This window comes from Theobroma cacao, chromosome 3 (genome assembly GCF_000208745.1).
Source record: "Theobroma cacao cultivar B97-61/B2 chromosome 3, Criollo_cocoa_genome_V2, whole genome shotgun sequence".
Classification (NCBI taxonomy): Eukaryota; Viridiplantae; Streptophyta; class Magnoliopsida; order Malvales; family Malvaceae; genus Theobroma; species Theobroma cacao.
In genome coordinates this window covers 32601414-32618622 of record NC_030852.1, presented here as the reverse complement: position 1 = coordinate 32618622, position 17209 = coordinate 32601414, and the positions used below count along the sequence as shown (strand labels likewise).

Here is a 17209-nt window from a genome sequence, read left to right as displayed (position 1 = left end):
TAATTCACAAATATATATATATATATATATACCCTTAAAAACCAAAGAATTGTTTCAATTCTTCTGTGAGTGTGAACAATTTTTTCATCACCCATAAATAATCCTAGAAAAAAGGAAAAAAGAAAAGTTTAAAAGAGCTCAAAAAAGAAGCCCCTCATGTAATCATCAAAAGAAGAAAAAAAGATATCACTGCCAAAGAAAATGTCCACTTAGATGATATACAATTTAGAACATTTCCTTTGTTAGAAGAATTTTCAGACTCTAACAAAGAGCTGAACTTGAAGTTCGGATTTGACCCATACAAAGCCTGGACGCCTTCCACATCATCAAGTTTCAGGTCTGCCTTTCTACTACGAGGTCTCAAGCTCGGGTACATCACGGCTTCCGTTACTGAACTATGAGCCAACCCGAGTACGTGACCAATCTCGTGCGTCGCCACTGATTCCAGGTCAACAGCCGTCTTTGATCTCACTTTCTCAAAATCAACGGCCCACGTTTCAGCTTCATCAAGGTGGAACCTCCCGTTCTCCGGCGAAAAAGCATGCGCCAACACTCCTAGGACCCCATCAAACGGTTCCCCGTCACCGTGATCGCCACGGAAAAACCCGATTTTGATATTGGCCGATTCATAATCTTCTATCTCTGCAAAGTTTACAGGAATCACCGAAGCCCACCTCGAAAACGCGCGTTTAAAAACTGTTCTTATTTCCGATAAGCTTATGTAATCGATCATGTTAGACGGCGAAAAAGCGTACGTTAAAGTCATAGGCGATCCACGTTCCCATCTTGGCCTTCCATAGAAATAGGCGAAATGTTTCGTTGAATGAATTCTCGGGGCGGTGTCCGAAACGCCGCACCTGGGGGACATCATTGCTGATATTGTGCCGGAATCGAGCTTGCCTGTAACAGGTAACCCGAGCTTCTGTTGGTATAACATAACTGCGGATTCGAATTGGGTATCGAAAACGTCAGTGAAGTTGCCGTTTTGGTTGTCGGGAATCGAGAGGTAACCGAAACGTTGGAAGTATTTCTTGAGTTCCGACATGCCGCTGATGTGGCTTCCCTTCTCGGCGTCTTTAAAGCGAGTGAAATTATGCCACGTGGCGTTGTGAGTATCGGTAGTTATGACCGTTATTTGTTCCGGTGTGATTCTGGCGGGAAAACCAGGAAGTGGAAAAAAACAGAGAAAAAGAAAGAAGAAGAGGAAGGAATAATAACCAAACAACGGAAACATAGTTTCTGTTGTTAGTTATTTTGGGTTTAGAGCTGAAAATTGAAGAAATAGGAAGGTTTATAAAAGAGATTAGGTTAGGATTAAACCCAAAAAAAATTCATATTTACATAAATAATTGAATTTTAATTTTTTAAATAATAATTGAAACATAGCGAAGATAAGATCAAGGAACAAGAAACCGTGAGAAAGTTAAATTGATTCTGCCGTGCGTGCCTTTTCATTGGAGATTCTGACTTTGGAGGCAGAGAATGGTGGGTTAACCACTGCCTTAGTTTCTAACGAGATTATTGTTTAATATTTTCGGTATCTAATTTGAATATTTTGCTCGGGATTAAAGAGGGAATATACTTAATAGTCTTAGTTTAACTTTGATTGGTTCAAGTTTGGTTGAAGTTTATTACTTGTTTGTTGACCAATTGAGCTGATTTCAGCGTTTCCTTTTTTTTTCAGATCACTTTCCATCAAGGTTTTCTCTTGTTCTAACTTGTATTACAAGACAATTCTTGGTGACTCAAGGTCTTCGATTGCGTGCTTCATGTTCCATCAGTGAGATCATTGCTTTTGAATGGGTAGGCAGTTTTACCTGAAAACTGAAAATTCAGGAATGTCACAAGTCAAGAGAAATTTCCTACTCTCTCTTCAGGAAATTTTCAATCTACGAAAATTTTGTTCATGGCATGCACCAGTCTTTTGCGGCCAAATTTCTTAAAATGTCCTTTCCTTCATTCTCATTTCTTATTGTAGACCTCATACGCAAGCAATCGATTTTAAGTTGCAGTTTTTGTTATCAATGGTTAAGATGTGAGAATGAGTTGAAGAAGCAAGTAATCCAATTGCCATATGCAAATTCTTGTCTTAAATGTTCTGGGAGTGTAAACAGGAGTCAAACTTTTAACTTGAAATTTGGTTGGGGAGAACTTTGCAACTTTATGAGAAAACCTCAAAGAAAAGCTATTAATTAGGGGATTAATTAGTTGAAAATTTCTATGTTTGAATAAAAATACACTTAACCATCAATGCGAGGCTCCTCTGCTGTTGGCAACCGTATCCATTTCCTGTATGATTCCTTTGTTATCATCAAATTACATCATCCCCCACCCCCTCCGGATGGCTGCTTATTTTAGTTTGCAAATAATGACATTCAAGGCCAAAGTCTTCCATGGTTTCGCTTTCATAGCGCAATGAAGTTATCTTGATAAATGGAAGTGCTACTCCATTATATATTACTACTTCTTTCCTTCTGTCAATTGTCATTAGCTATTTCTCGAAGGGTCCCTTGCTTTCCCTTTCATATCGGTTTCCTTGTAAGGGTTTTTTTTTTTTTTGACAAGCTCCTTGGTTGATTTCATGATAGAAATCAAGTAGTCATCAAAAATATCTCCCAGCTATCTGTTCCTCTTTTGGCCTTTGTCAAGAAAGCTGATGATTAATACCACCTTGCCTTAATTCTTTAATTAGAACTATGGAGATGACACCCTTTTTAGGTCGATGTTTGGACCACCAAAAAATTAACTACCAGCTAACAATGTACCTTGGGGAATTTCAAAATTCCCAAAATTGTTGCTTCCACTTTTTAATCCTTGCATATATGGCTCAAAATTTTTACAAGGAGAGTTCAGTTAACATTAGAAACATTATGAACTTTTTTTTATGTATAAATTATAATAAAAAAATATAATTTACATTGATACTTTAGGGAAGGAAGATAAACTACTTTATAAGTAGCCATTGAAGATGTCATGATGAATGGGATTTTGAGAATAAACAAACGTATGCTGACGAATCAAGATGCCCATTCATTATAAGTTAGAGAAGGGTATAAAATTCAACCAAACCATAATCAATTAGAAGACTTAAGTTATTGGATTTTCTAGGTGAGGCATATTAAGTGGCTGAAGCAATTTCACCCCATGTAATTTAAACTCCTATCACACAATACCACGTCACCTAGTGTATTGCATGTTGACAGTTAATTCATGATTTTATATTAATATCTATCAACTTAAATTCTTAGAAGTATTTATTTCAGACTCTCCATTTGACCTCTTATGTCGTGATGTTCAGATATTTCCACATCAAGACTTCGATTTTTCTCTATTGACTGTTTAGGAGATATACATGCGTTGACTGGACATCTCAAAAGCCCACATACCTAAATTAAAACGATGGGCCCAACATTATGGAGCTTCAAGCTGAACCTGACCTGCAAAACCCATTACAAACTGCTCGTTACAACGTTAAGCAAATGGTCCAAATCAGGGGTAAACCCAATTACTATTGCTTCTTCTGTCAAAGCCCGATGGCCACCGCAACTACGACAAGTCGGAACCTGATGACCAGTGCCATGCCATCCACCCAGTGTAAAGTTGATTAAAAGCTGAAGCAGCTCGGTTGGTGCAGGCCTGATTCAAGTAATTCGTATTTTCGTATAGTAAACATATTAAACATAATTAGATATAAAATATATTAAAATTAAATATAAATACGATACGTTTAATATTAATATCTTAAATTTAAAACACGTACACGTATACATTTAATAAACGTGTAACACGACACGATTAACATGTTTATTAAACGTGTCAATAAATGACACGACATGATTAATAACACGTTTAAGATAATTAAATAAAAATATTTACAATAAAATATAATTTTATTATTAAATTTAAAATCTATAATTATAAAAATAATTATAACAAAATAAAAAAATAATAACATCAAATATAATAAAAATTAATATAAATAACATATATAAAATTCATTATCATATAATATGATAAAATACATCATTAACATCTAACCTTCAAATACTAATAATATCAAAAATCATTCATAATTTTCAATCGTAATAATTACATTATTACATTTATAAAATTAAAAAATACTTATTAAAATGATTATTTAAAATTATTTATATAGAGTTAAAATAATATTTAACTATTAATTTTTAATAGGTTAATAAACGTGTCATGTATATACGTTTAAACACGATAACATGATTAATTAAACGTGTTTATCATGTTTGACACGTTAAGACACGAAAATTTTCGTATCTTAATGTATCAGATACGATTAGACACGAAACACGTTAAGACTAAACTAAAAACCTGTTTAACTTGTGTCTTTTTGTGTCGTATCTAAAATTACCAAGTTTATACCTGACGGCCTGTCCCTTTTCTGAGCGAACCTTGCTCATTAAGAACAAGCTAGAACTTGGATTATGGTGTAATTAGCAGTGGAGTCAAAATTTTATGTTTAGGGGACACAAATAATATCTATGAAACGGATATATTAAAATTTTAATATTTATAAAAATAAAATTTTATAAAAAAATAGAAATAAATTTTTTTAAAAATAAAAAAAAATTATAAGTTTTAAAATTTTTAAAAATGTGGGGCTCTACTAACTCCCTCCCTCCATCTCTAGCAGTATACTTGGTTCATTAGAAATGATAGAATGAGAATAAAATAATCATTCAAAGAGAATATAATAAGAAAATAATAATTATTATATACATTGGTTTACGGGAATGAAATATGATAGAAATGATTATTATTACTTATTCAATTGTTTGGTTTGTAGGAATAATTTTAAAAATAGTTAAAGAATAATGGGTAAATGATAAAAATATCATTTATTAAAATTTAAAGATTTTTTAATTAAAAAACAAAAATACTATGATAAGAAAAAAAATATTGTTTATTAAAATTAAAGAATTTATTTTGTTAAAAGATAAAAATATTCTAAGTAATAAAATCAAAATAACTTTTACTATAATTAAATAATATTTTCATCAAAATACAAATATATTTTTATTATAAATTAATAATATTTTGTATTATAAGATAATTAAACCTTTTATTATAATTAAATAATATTTAATATTAAAAGACAAAATATATTCTTCATTAAATTTAAATAATACTAAATAATATTATTTATTACATTTATTATATTCAAATAATAATATTAAATAATATTTACTTCTTAAGTTTTGATCAAAATTATATGAAAATTTATTAGTTTTTGAAATAGACACTCTACTTCAAAAAAATACTTTTCGCTTGACACATAAGCCCAGCCGTTAATCAATTGTTAATATTTTTATTTATTTGCTAAAGTGACAAAAGTAAAAAAATAATTTTACCATCGATTAATTTTATAATTATAATTTTTTATTTTTTACTAATTAAAAAAAATTTCCATGTCTGTTGAATATTGAAAGAGAGACGAAAAGTCTGGAAAAATCTAGAGAAAGCTTTGTTGATTGTTGAGAAAGAGACAATGAAATTGGAAGAATTTAGAGAAAGTTAAGAGATGAAATAAAACTATGATTGTATATTTTGTTGGTGAAAAGAAACATTGTCAGTACAATAGACTTTTATAGTCAAGTCTTCATGTAAAATCAAAATACAATAATAACCTTAAACATTTAGAATATTTACAAATATACCACTGTACATGTCAAAATATAATATCTAACAATGTAGGGGATCCCAATGGGAGCTCGATGCTCCCGTAGGGAGTACATGCCAAATTGGGCTCCCTAAGGAACACTAGCCAATGCTCCCCTCTCTTGGGGAGAACCGATTGATGCTTCTCATTTTTTTAATATAATAATAATTTTTAAATTAATAAAAAAAATTATTTTAATATTTTCATAACTTTTATTAATAATATTTGTATTTTTAGAAGAAATGTTGATTTTAAAAATTAAAATTTTTTTATGTAATTTCAATATAAACTTAAAAATAAAAATATTTTAACCTAATAAATTCGATAAACTAAGATATTGCGTCACTTAAATTTATTTCTTTTTTAAGAAGTATTTGGATTCACCTGCACAAGCATTAAATACTTTACACTTCCCCTTTTAGAGCGTTCGTGCGTTAATCCATTATTTGCAGCTCATTAAAGCAAAAATTACTAGAGGAAGGGAGACAGGAGTGAAGCGGGGTGGCGGGGAATGCGAAAAACGGAAATGAAGTGAATCTTTAGGTGCTATAAATTACGTGATGTGACCATTTGGGTCACAAATGCTTCAAAACGGCACAGCTCGCTTACATTATTATTACGCTCTGCTTCTCCTTACCCTTCCCTCTGAGTGTATTGTTTGTTTCTTGATTGGGGAAAAGAAAACAATTGAACCACCTGTTAATTGAGCAAGTGGGTCACTAGCTCGGACCTTATAGCTTGAAAAAAGAAGGTAGCGGTTTGAGTTTTGACCATATGACTAAAGGTTTACATGCTTTTCAAGATTGGGATTACAAATTTACAATATTCATTTATATTATTAAAAAGTAAAAATAATAAAATCACACTTGACAATTAAAATTGATTCAAAGAATTTAATATAAATACAATTTTTAAATGAATTCATTAGTATATCATCAACGATTACTTTTTTTTATATATTTTTAATATTGATCATTCGAAATAAGCATGTATTATGTTAAAATTTTTATTTATAAAAAAACATATAAATCTTCTAATTTTTCTCTTATTTATCACCCAATATTTCTAAATAAATTTGAAATCAAAACTCGTTTACTTCCAAATTATGAGAAACTTAAGTCCAGGTAAGGCTAAGACAAAAAGCTATCATTCCACTAGTCTAAAAACATCATGATGCAAGTAAAACCTCCTTTAATCATAATATAAAACCTTATTTAACGACATAATCATATCAAAACCATAGCTTTTTCTTCCATCAAATTGTGCTCCACCACTTTATATGTATATTCAACTCACCAAAGCAACTAGACCTTAATTAAACCAATCTTTTTTTCCCTTTGGGACTTGAATATTACCCTTGAATCTGCAGTAGCGCCTTTGAAACTCCACGAGCGCCCGTGATCCATCACTTGCCTTGAAAATGTTTCTCTTGACAACGAGATCGATCTCTGACATAATAACATCTATTTAAAAAAAAAAAATTAAAAAAAATAATATTTCTCATAAGTTCAATTCAAAAATATTATTTTTTATAATTTTAATTATTTTTGATTAATTTTTGACATGACTTGACAATAATACCCTTTAAACAATTTTAGACAAATTAAAATGATTTCAGTTTTATCTCTCCCGACATCTAAATAAAAATTTCAAAATTAAATCTCGATTTCTCTCTTTACTCAAATATATCTATCTCGCCATCTAATTCGCAAAGATGATATCAAGCTATTTCTTATTTTATTTTATTTTTTTGATAGTGGATTTTGGAGTTCTTAAGGTCGATGAATAACGATTTTACTATTTGCAAGCAGTGATTTTGCTCAGGGAGAAAGAACAGCTAAAGTATGTTTGATGGCTTTTATAGTGGTTCACGATTTTGTTGTCTGGGATTGAGATGATTGTTAAGCATGTTTGCTAGGAATTTTGATTTTTTTATGAGATTTTGAGTTGAAATTGTTCAGGGAATATTTTGTAAAGAGAGTATATTTTGTTTTTGTATAAGGTGAGTGAGCAAGGCCTCCTGATAGGGATATATTTTCTTTTGCTTTGAAGAGTTATGGAGTTTTGTAACCTATCTTTTATGAAATGCACAATTTCGTGGCTTAGCAAAAAAAAAGTATGTGTTTTAAGTTCTTGAGTTTATTGATTTATTCATAAAATCCAAAATTGAGTTTACTGATTTTGAGGTATTGCGTGACTTAATCACTGTGTGATTAGTTTTTAAGTATTACGTGATTGGTTTTAGGTATTACGTGACTGATTTTTAAGCAATACTTAAGTCACGCAATGCCTTATTAGAAATTAGTTACGCAATGCCTATCAACTAATCACACAATGCTTTATCAGAAACTAGTCACGTAATGCCTTATCAAAAATTAGTCTCGTAATGTTCAAAGTCAGTCACGCAATGCCTTATCAGAAACTAATCATGCAATGCCTTATTAAAAATTAGTCACGTAATACCCAAAGTCAGTCACGTAATATCCAAAGTCAGTCACGTAATGCCTTAAAGCTAGTCACGTAATTTTTAAAAATCACCAAAATTATTGAATTCCATTTAACAAGATCAACAACTTCAAACAATATATCATATTCCATTTAACAACATAATTAACGAATATGAATGCTCAAAATGTTCAAAAGTTTTTCTTTATACATAAAAAATCATTGTAAAATGCTTAAAAATGCTCAAAACGCTAACAGATTTTCTTCGTGTATCAAAAACTATTACAAAATGCTCAAAATAGTTAAACGTTTTTCTTTCTGGTAAAGAATATTCCAGAGATAAATAGTCTGGTGAGGAAAGCTCAAAAAATATGAATCAGTTTGAGGCACAAATCTAAACATACTTGACTTGTTAATAGGTTTTGAGCTGAAACACGAAGCCAAATAAATGGGTCGACTTCATTAAGGGTAATTTTATCTAAATTTTAATTATCTTGATTAAAAACAGTTAAAATAATGAGGAGATCTATTATTAAAAACACGTTATGCATAAGACTCATTTAAAAAAAAGAACATTTTTTTATCACTTATACTATAATTTATTGTGGTCAACTCTATTATAATGTTGCTTCGGTCTTTGGTTGAGTGTCTTCGGGATGTTAGTACTTAAAAATAAAAGGCTTGGATTTGCTAGTTTTCCATATAAAGGAAAAATAAATAAATGTTTGCATGTTGGTAAGAGTTGATCCTGATATGCAATTAATTCTTTGAAAGGCCACCGATCCGATAAGATCACGTGCCTGTATCATTGTACTTAATTCTTTTAGTTTCTCTTCCTAATACTATATGATATGATAGTGAGGGGGAGCATTTGCATGCATGATTTGTCTACCAATGTGGTTGACATTGGACAAACTTTCCCCCTAATTCAAGGCACAAGAGCTCTTACTTTAAGAGCGGTTTTAAGTTTCCACCATAGAAAGAAAGATAAGAATCAAATGGAATCATTCTCGCATTCAACCCCACTAAAATTCATTTTATTTTTTGAAACTTTAAAATTCAGGATGGAAATGAAAGGAATTGGTGCTTTCAACAGATAATATTTTATTTTTAAAATAGTGAAAAATACTGTAAAAAGAGTATGTTGGAGACAATTTGTAAAGGATTTGGGAAGGTTAAAAGGTCCAAGAAGTAAATGAAAAGATCACAAGGACAACGATGGCTGGAGATAGATCAAACGGATGGAGACAGAAGTCCACTTGCTTTACCTGCTAAAGTTTCAGGTTGAATGGAAAAATATCTTGAAATTGAAAGAAAAAAATAGAGAAAAAAAAAAAAACTTTCCTCACGTGCACCTCAAATTACGTTGATATTTTCACTTTTGGTGGACAAAGACAGCAACTAACATTCGTTGATGATAAAATGTGGTTTTAATCTCATGATTATCAAACAGGCCATATCTTTGCCGAGACAACCTATTTCTTAAATGGGATGTTATCAATTGACGTGGGTCCCTCTTTTTCTCACAACCCAAAATTCTTTCAGCAACGACATTTTCTTTTTCCTTATTTTAATAAAAAGATTAATTCAAAAAGATTTTGCTAACTTTTTTTGTTTTTAAGGAGATTTAAATTTAAAACTTCAATTGACAAGGCGGCATAGGATTTTCCTCTAGTAAAATTACTTGACTTTTAACTTAAGTTATTGCAATTAAGATAAACCTTATTTCATTACTTTCATAGCTTTAAATTTGAAATCTAACACGTAATTTTATTTTTATATTTTAATATTACTTTTCACTTTTTTGGTGTTATTAAATCACTAAGTTTTGATTGATTGGTTCAACTAAGATAACTGTTCATGATTTAGATAAATTTATTTCGTTTTGTCTTTTTTGTTTAGGAAATTTCTAGACATTGTAGATAAAGAGCTATGCCTATACATGTGCATAAAGAAAAAACATTTGGTAGAAAGTTGGTTCAATTGAAGGAGGGTTGAATTATTGGGTCTGTCACCAGTGTCAGAACAGCTTAGGGATAAACTTCGATTGAATGCGGTTGAAAGTGTTAATAAGAGAGGGGCCATGGCTGCTCAGTTCTGAGCTCCCCTTCTCTTGCTGTACAAACAACAGCCTTAGATCTACTTGAAGCAACAATGCATATTTATATGTTTCCACAGGTTCTTCTGATCATGGATTGAATTTTGTGGTACCCAACCCGCAAACAAAAGTAGAAAAATCTAGGACCACCCTTATCAGACTTCTTTAGCTAATTCAAGAGCACATTTGATGGTGGTGATAGCAACAGGCCAAGGTATCTAAAGGGAAAAATGGAAGTAAATAAATAAATAAAAAAACCCTAAATTGACTTGAAAAAGAGTCATAGTAGATGGAATAAGACTGGGGAGGATTTGTAGTTTTGTACTGCAATTCAAAATGTGGGTTCCATACTTCATCTTCCTCCCTAGGATTGGTTCTCTTCTCTCTAATTCTTATTGTTAAATATAAGATTTTTTTTTTTGAAGAAAAGAGTTTGAAATTTGTTCTTTAAATAGAACTGTAGAGGATCATAGACTAATTATTAAACCAAATACTTGAATACTTATTACCAAATACAAAGTTTTTTTTTGATATTACTGGGAGAGTTTTATTACCAAATACAAGGGTGATTATGCAATTTTACTATATAAGCATGGCCATTAATCCTTTTGCCATAACGTTGTGAAATGAAAAAGGAGGGACTGTGCCTTATGGCCTGTGATAAAGGGTCTGTGGTTATTGTTGGCACTGAAAATGACCCCCCTATTTTGGTTATCTAGGTTCATATTATTTCGTGACTTGTCATCTAGCTTAGGTTTAGGAATATTTGTGAAAGTTACATGTAGCAAATCAAAGCAGAGATTTTTCTTTCATTGGACAAAATTCAATCACATACTTAAGCACGCACCATGTTGGGTTTTGTCAGTGAAACTATAAAAGAAAAAAATTTTGGAAAAAAAAAAATTAAACAACAAGATATTAAATTTTTTTTTTGTATTTTATCTTATTTATTTATGTAATACATAAACCAAATTAGGAGTTGTCACAGGTATACAACAAGATAACATGTAATAAAAAAGGAGAAAAAGTAAACTGACCTTCGGGCATATGCTTTCTTGTTTTTTTTCTTTAATTTTGATAAACAGATAAATGCTTATTTAAATTTCGGGCACGTACTTAATCAAATATTAAACCATGCTTTCTTAGATCCTAAAGTAGTTTATTTAATTCAAATTAAATTCTTATTCCCAAATCACAGTAGTCACTAATCATCGACTGCTCAACTAATAAGATCGACTAATTCATTATTTATTGGTTATTACCAAATTGGCCCTTGTCTTAACCTAAATCTCCATAGACATACTCTAATTGGGAGATAAAAACAGTAGTCTTCACTTCCCTAAAAGCCGGAGTAAAGCGAAGCATCTTCCTCTCTCTTCCCTTCGCAACTATTCTTCATTTTCTTTCAAGTTTACATTTATAAATAATAAAATTAAAAATATTTAAATTAAAAGCTTCACATTCTCTCTCTCTCTCTCTCTCTCCCTCTCTTTACCTCATTCTCTCTTCGCTCTTCTTTTCTGTGTTAACGAAAACCTGCAAAATCTGCCCCGTTTCGAAAAACGTTGAGAGTGTCGATCGCAAGAAACAAAGCAGACAAACCCTAATTATTCTTCAATCTTCACCTCCCGCATTCGCGGTATTTACAGTCGTACCCCTTCCGTCACTTTCGCTTCTCAGTCTTCTTTACTCATTGATGATAGCGTGGACGTTGGAGAGAGCGGGGGACGGCATTTGGCGTGAATAAGTGATGGAGTTTAGGGCGGAGTCGTTGTTTCTCTTGTTGTTGAGTCCGTGATGGGCGTAGCTAAGTCGTGGAGGTTTAGCGTGATATCGGCGAACCTGGCGCTGTTACAGCATCCGAATGGCAGTTTAAGCAACAAGCATGTGTGTTGGAGGTGGCGATCCTCTGCGGCGCAGCAGAGGAAGCCGATCTCATGGTCGCTCGTCTGTGGCTTGATGCTCTTCTGCTTAGGCATGATTTCGCTCTTCACTGGACACGTGGCGTCTGATCTAGAGTGGTACTCTCAACGACTTGTGAAACGAAGTCTCTATTTCAAATTGGTAAAATTAAAGAAAAAACTCTAAATTTTGTTTTTAAAATGTTGATTTTTTTTTTAATTTTTGTTTTGCTGATTTTGATGCAAATGCTGTAGGATGGAAGTAATAAAGGACCAATTGATATATGGAAATCTCAATATGCAAAATACTTCTACGGATGCAGCAAAAAAAGTCGTAATTTTCCTCGTACGTTTTATTTATTTATTTATTTTTTATAATGCATTCGGTTTATTTATGGAAATTTAAGTGTTCTTTGCACAAAACTGGATTAATAAGGAAATTTCAACCCTAACAGGAGTTGTTACCTTGCTCAAGTATGTCAGTTTTATCCATAATTCTCTTCTCATTTGGCATTTTTTAATTGATAACATAGCGTTGAGTGGTGCAAAGTTCCGTTGCTTTAGATGCTTATGTTGGTTTACTTGATATGTAGAGTTCTCATTTGTCCTGTTGGAAGTTCCAAATTATCTGCATCTCTATAAGTTTGTGCTTTTAGATGATGGATGTAGCTTTAGATTCTGTTGATGGCAAATTGTTTGGTTCTGCGGTTTAGCAAAGGTACATTGTATTATTCTGTAGCTCTGTGATCTTTTTTGGATGTCTAGACTTGTAAATGCAAATCTGTGGTACAAGTATTTCTATTAGTAGTTGGTAATGTTGAAATGGATGTGTCCATAATACCATCATATAATTAATTGGTTACTGCAATTGTTTAGCTATTTCTTGACTGGTTGTTTTGCTTAAATAGATTTGGAGGTTTGAATTTGCCTATGTTTATTATGTATCGGCCAATACATGGGTGTTTAACTTTGAAGAGTGAAACTATATTGTTGATCATTTCTCCCAGGAGTGGAATCGGATGGAATTAACTCATTTTGAAGCAATTTGCTGATGCTTTTTTTTTTCTTTTTAACATAAGTTTTCAGTAAAATGGTTCTAATTACCTGATGTCCTTTATCATCTGTTTTTAGTTCTTAGAAAAGAATCCATAACGACACTGTTTCATTTAAGTTTCAGCAAAGCAATCACATAAGTTCACTGATTGTTCATTTTCGTGGATAATTTGATATCTAGATGCTGTACGTGGGCGATCATCAAATGGTTATTTGCTTATTGCAGCAAGTGGAGGACTGAATCAGCAAAGAACAGGAGTAAGTAGAATATTTTATACAGTATGCTATATTCTTAGCTAAACATCCTAATGGAAGATCTTGTAATTGCATCAATTACAAATGTAACTTGTCTATGAGTGTGTACAGAGTACTGTTGCTCCTGCATTATGTATATTGAACCAATAAGCTTTACTTTAGTTGATTTGAATAAATTGAGTTTGTGAGCCTCTCTGATTTAGTGTTTTTACTTAATTTATTATCTTCACCTACCATGGGTGTGCTAATTGCTTAGAATTAAAAATTTTCTTCTGGCAACCAGATATCAGATGCTGTAGTGGTTGCACGAATTCTAAATGCAACCCTAGTGGTACCTGAGTTGGATCATAACTCCTACTGGAAGGATGGTAGGTAAGTTGAATCAACTTATTACAAGTTCTGCCTAATTTATATCATCCTATTCTGCTTTACTGGATTTACATTTCAAGCTACAAATGTTATCTTCTTAAGTGTATTTTTCTTCTGACATGCAGTGACTTCGTCAACATTTTTGATGTCAACTGGTTCATTTCTTACCTTGCAAAAGATGTAACTATTGTCAAAAGAGTTCCTGATAAAGTCATGCGATCAATGGAAAAACCTCCGTACACTATGCGTGTCCCGAGGAAATCCCCTCCAGAATATTATATAGACCAAGTGCTGCCAATACTGTCAAGAAGACGTGTAAGACCACTTTCTTATACTCTATCTCTAATGCTATTTATGTTGATTTTACTAATAATTTCAACAATTGAACTTTCTGTTTCTTGTTGAATCCCTCAATTATGAATTAAATGCATCTAATTCCACAAATTATCAAGACTTACAGTATCTGTGGGTTGATAAGAGAGAAATAAACGAGCAGAGAGATGATAGAAGTTAATAAAGTGAACTTCAAATTCTTTTAGTTGTCTGGGCTGGAAAGAAGTATAAAAGGGACATTCGAATGCCACAGTTATAGTAGTTTTCATCTACGTTTTATTTCTCCACTTGTGAAGACTCTGATTAGTAGCTTAGGGGAGCAATTGCGAGTGACGATTTCTTCTCTCTCTCTCCCCTTGTTTGGTGGTTCAAAGAAGAGAGTTTTAACATTTCTTGTCCTTTTTTCTTCTCTGCATCTCTCAAATCCAAACATGTTAGTAAAATATTCTGATTACAGTTTCCAGGATATTATGGCTTTCATGTGGGATTGCAGCAGTTAACTCTCTGAAAATTTTGTAGGTCCTGCAACTGACAAAGTTTGATTACAGACTGGCCAACAACATCGATGAAGAGCTACAAAAGTTGCGTTGCCGGGCTAATTTTCATGCTTTAAGATTTACAAAACCTATTCAAGAGCTTGGACAGAAGCTTGTCATGAGAATGCGAGACATGGCAAAAAGTTTTATTGCTGTCCACTTGAGGTTTGTAGTGAATACTACAGAGGTAGAAGTTGACTGATTAATTTTTAAAAGTATTGTGCATATCAAAAGCAACATTGACACTGAACCTGTTAAGATGTGCCTCCTGAAATTGGATTTTGTCAGTTATCCTTGGGGACAGATCTGCAACATAACACAGCATACTTTGGAATTTGCACGATTAAACTTATTTTGAAATCCCTTCACTTTCAGGTGGTGATCTTTAAGACTTTAAACCAGATAAGCTAGTGACAGTATAGACTACCTTTCACTTTAGTGCATACTCCTCAAAATTTTGGAGATTCATCTCAATTTCTGTGATTATATATATACATTGAGCTGTTATCTTTGACTCTGTATCCAGCAACTAATTTCTGCATCAATGATTCCTGCAGCACTTCAACATCTGAGTGCATGTGTATTTGATGACAACACATTGGCTCATATGTATATGGACATGTATAGACAAACATTTTTAAGTATGCTTAAAATCTGACGATACATGTTTTCCTTATATGTGTCCAATTCTATTAATGGCAGATTTGAACCTGATATGCTAGCATTTTCTGGTTGTTACTATGGTGGAGGAGACAAGGAGAGATATGAGCTTGGAGAGATACGAAAACGATGGGCAACATTACCTGTGAGTTGCCACATTTTATGAATTCTGAACTAGATATTTCTGTAATATATACCATAAGATACTTTTTAGAACGAGTACTAATGATTCTTTCTTCTGCATTCTGCATTTATCTTGTAAAATTGCACTCATCATCGTATTCATGCAGGATTTAAGTGCTGATGGTGAGAGAAGGCGAGGTAAATGTCCACTCACTCCTCATGAAGTCGGATTGATGCTGCGGGCACTTGGTTTTTCAAATGACACACACCTTTATGTTGCATCTGGAGAAATATATGGTGGAGAAGAAACTCTGCGCCCTCTAAGAGAGCTCTTTCCAAACTTCTATACGAAGGAGATGCTTGCTAATGAAGAGCTGAAACCTTTTCTTCCGTTCTCTTCTCGCCTTGCTGCCATTGACTTCATTGTTTCTGACGAAAGTGATGTTTTTGTCACCAATAATAATGGAAATATGGCCAAGATTCTTGCTGGTCGAAGGTGAGAAATCTAGTTATTTCTTCTCTCCTGCTTATTTCTGTTACAGTGCCGTGTCTTGCATGTATATGCCAACTTTTAAAGTAATCCAGAAATTAATGGTTCAATTAATTTAATGAAGATTTGGACCAGGCACCAAAGGCATCACAACGATAAAGAATAATAATGCTCTTAACCTGATCCTTTGTAATTTGCCTGTGGGGATTTTGATGGCTGATATTTATCTCTTTGGTGGGCCTGTGTGTTAGCTTAGATGTCAAATGATAGGATATCTTTCTTACTCTGAGAATAGATAATGGATGAAGTCTTTACAAATATCTTCAGTTGAAGGTTTGGTATCGAACTGCTTTGCATAGGCTCCTTATGTGTGTAATTTTTTCTACTTCTTTGCATTTTAAATTACTTGGTATTTATGCATATTTAGTATGAAGTTGTTTTTCTTTAATTCTGCTTGATTGCATGTTGGGATCAAAAGGAGGTACATGGGGCACAAGAGGACTATAAGGCCAAATGCCAAGAGGCTCAGTGCTTTGTTCATGGAAAGGGATCAGATGGATTGGGATACCTTTGCCAGAAAGGTGAAGGCGGCTCAGAGAGGATTCATGGGAGAGCCAGATGAGATGAGACCAGGACGTGGAGAATTTCATGAATATCCATATTCTTGTGTCTGTGAGAAGCCACTGAATGATGTTGTAGACAGCAGGAGTGGAGATCCTCAGTCAGAACAAGTCAGAGGATATCAAGGATTGAGGAAAGAAGAGCCAGTATCTTTAGGATACAAGGACGAAGATGCTGCAGGCTGATTTCATGACCAGAACATGCCTTTTCTATTGATTGATAATGATCTAACATATTGATGCCTCTTGCCTATGCAACTTCAATGCCTTCTTTATTATGCCGGCAGAAAAGTTAACAGCACATGCCATTTGAGCCAAAGCAGGGTCAGATATAGCTTCTGGTTTCTTCTCAGTTTCTCTGGTTGGATCCATGAAAGGATTGAATCTTTGTACAGGGAAAGGGAAGTTTAAGAAACAGCAATTGTTCATATATATATATTTGTTAGGTAAATAGGGCATGTAGTTATGAAGTAAGATACTGGAGTTTCCTGTGTTTGGTGGACTATATTTAATCCAAGTGTCAATGATCAATTATTCAAAATCATTCTGGGCCCTTGCTGCGCTATGTTACAAAAGGCCCATTATTTCTAGATGAGAATGCTTAGCTGAGCAGGGCAGTCATACACCAGAATCT

The 17209-nt window shown here is 32.8% G+C and overlaps 2 protein-coding genes across 3 annotated transcripts; one reads left to right on the top strand and one right to left on the bottom strand.

Moving 5' to 3' along the window:
- On the bottom strand, positions 1 to 1336 carry LOC18606246 (metalloendoproteinase 1-MMP). Its single transcript, XM_007039754.2, has one exon. It carries the CDS (start codon positions 1232 to 1234, stop codon positions 155 to 157), a length of 1080 nt encoding a protein of 359 aa, XP_007039816.2. The 5' UTR covers positions 1235 to 1336; the 3' UTR covers positions 1 to 154.
- Positions 11714 to 17119, top strand: LOC18606245 (uncharacterized protein At1g04910). 2 transcript variants are annotated; one of them, XM_007039752.2, is made up of 9 exons: positions 11714 to 12299; positions 12392 to 12482; positions 13371 to 13447; positions 13728 to 13816; positions 13939 to 14128; positions 14666 to 14847; positions 15385 to 15487; positions 15633 to 15961; positions 16434 to 17119. In XM_007039752.2, exons 1-9 carry the CDS (start codon positions 12033 to 12035, stop codon positions 16759 to 16761), a joined length of 1656 nt encoding a protein of 551 aa, XP_007039814.2. In that variant the 5' UTR covers positions 11714 to 12032; the 3' UTR covers positions 16762 to 17119. The 2 variants fall into 2 exon arrangements, with proteins under 2 accessions (XP_007039814.2, XP_017973900.1); XM_018118411.1 differs by lacking the exons at positions 11714 to 12299; positions 12392 to 12482 and adding an exon at positions 12541 to 12854.

What these genes read in the sequence shown, in the direction of transcription:
- LOC18606245 (XM_007039752.2), top strand. Translation starts at nt 12,033, where the DNA reads ATGGGCGTAGCTAAGTCGTGGAGGTTTAGCGTGATATCGGCGAACCTG. An exon ending in TGAATCAGCAAAGAACAGGA is followed by an intron (nt 13,448 to 13,727) that starts GTAAGTAGAATA and finishes TCTGGCAACCAG; the next exon opens with ATATCAGATGCTGTAGTGGT. An exon ending in AACGATGGGCAACATTACCT is followed by an intron (nt 15,488 to 15,632) that starts GTGAGTTGCCAC and finishes GTATTCATGCAG; the next exon opens with GATTTAAGTGCTGATGGTGA.
- LOC18606246 (XM_007039754.2), bottom strand. Translation starts at nt 1,234, where the DNA reads ATGTTTCCGTTGTTTGGTTATTATTCCTTCCTCTTCTTCTTTCTTTTT.